General features: G+C 38.5%; 2 protein-coding genes across 2 annotated transcripts in view; one reads left to right on the forward strand and one right to left on the reverse strand.

Annotated features, from left to right (window-relative positions):
* Positions 1 to 1331, forward strand: part of LOC101861144 — a gene marked incomplete at its 5' end in the record, with an annotated part of 84137 nt that overhangs the window by 19863 nt on the left and 62943 nt on the right.
* Positions 1 to 1331, reverse strand: part of LOC101857269 (retinol dehydrogenase 5) — a gene marked incomplete at its 5' end in the record, with an annotated part of 10525 nt that overhangs the window by 8034 nt on the left and 1160 nt on the right. Inside the window, 2 exon segments of the mRNA XM_005104324.2 lie at positions 39 to 152; positions 934 to 1071. Coding sequence (XP_005104381.2) covers positions 39 to 152; positions 934 to 1071 — 252 coding nt within the window.

Consider the following 1331-nt stretch of genomic DNA (forward strand, 5'->3'; position numbering starts at 1 on the left):
TCTCCCTCTCTCTCTCTCTCCCTCTCTCTGTTACTTACTTTTAGTCCTGTTGACGGGTAGAAAACAGTCCCTCCCGTAGTAGTCTTTCACCTCCGGGCTGGCTTCAGACCACCAGCGCTCCGCCACCCTCTCCATGTCGTACGCCATGATGCCTGGGCACGGAAATTATGTTTGTTTGTTTTTGTTGTTGTTGTTGTTGCTGCTGCTGTTGTTGTGGTTTCTGTTTGTTTGTTTGTTTCTTTTTTAATCAACGGGCAACAGAAACAATAATAGCAACAAAAGCAACAGGAATAATATTTATGGTGATGATGATGATGATGACGACTATATTAATAACTTTAAAAAATGGTATATGACGGTAAAAAATTCGATATTGATAATGATGATTTAATGATGATAATAGTGATGATAATAATTATAATACTAATAATTGTGGTATAAAAAATATACTGAAACAAGCAGACAATACGTTGCCTTTTGCAAAGTTCTATCCGACATTTTTACCCGTTTTGACTTACCGAGACCATGAGCTCAGAAATCAAATGTTCTATCTGCTCTATGAAAATTGTAAGATTATACGAAGTGGCAATTTAATTACTACCGAACTAAAAATGTTATTAATGTTTCCCGTGTGGTCATAAGGTCTTATGCAGTTGCGAGCACCGGCAAACACTTACCAAAAGAAAAACCGAAGTTGTAATCAAGATATTCAAAGAATTGCGTTCGAAAAAAGCTTGACCGTGTCGTGAGTCTCTAAATCAAAGTCAATTTTTCTTAAAACTAGGTAATGAGCAGATGCATAACTGTGACCTCGAGCCCAAGATAAGAACAGCCTGACTGAAATTGTGCGCCCAGTGCCGCCGTGAAAAAGCGAAAAAAAAAAAAAAAGAAAAAAAAAGACAACCTCAATACAAACAAACAAAACCAACTCACCGGTCCGGAAACCGCTGGGGACGATCATGGAGACGTAGATGCCCATGGGTCGGAGTTCGTACCTCCATGTCTCCGTGAGCATAGCCACAGCGGCCTTGGAGGCTGCGTACACGCCCATTTGTGAGGCCGGGGCTAAACCTAGGGGGCGTGAGGAGGTGGTGAATGGTTTTTAAAAAAAATATCTTTTAATGGGATGTAGAATATATTAGGGTTTGTTGTTGTTTTGCAGTTATTGTCGAGAGAGAATATTCCTATTTTTGCCCTACCCAGAATATTTTGCACATCCTTTTACAAAAATTGATGTATCATAGTAAAATTATATACCGTGCCGTATATGATGAAAAAAAAGTTGGGGTAATAAAAATTTTAAAAAATATATAATATACGTACACACATTC

This window comes from Aplysia californica, unplaced genomic scaffold (assembly GCF_000002075.1).
Source record: "Aplysia californica isolate F4 #8 unplaced genomic scaffold, AplCal3.0 scaffold00415, whole genome shotgun sequence".
Lineage (NCBI taxonomy): Eukaryota > Metazoa > Mollusca > Gastropoda > Aplysiida > Aplysiidae > Aplysia > Aplysia californica.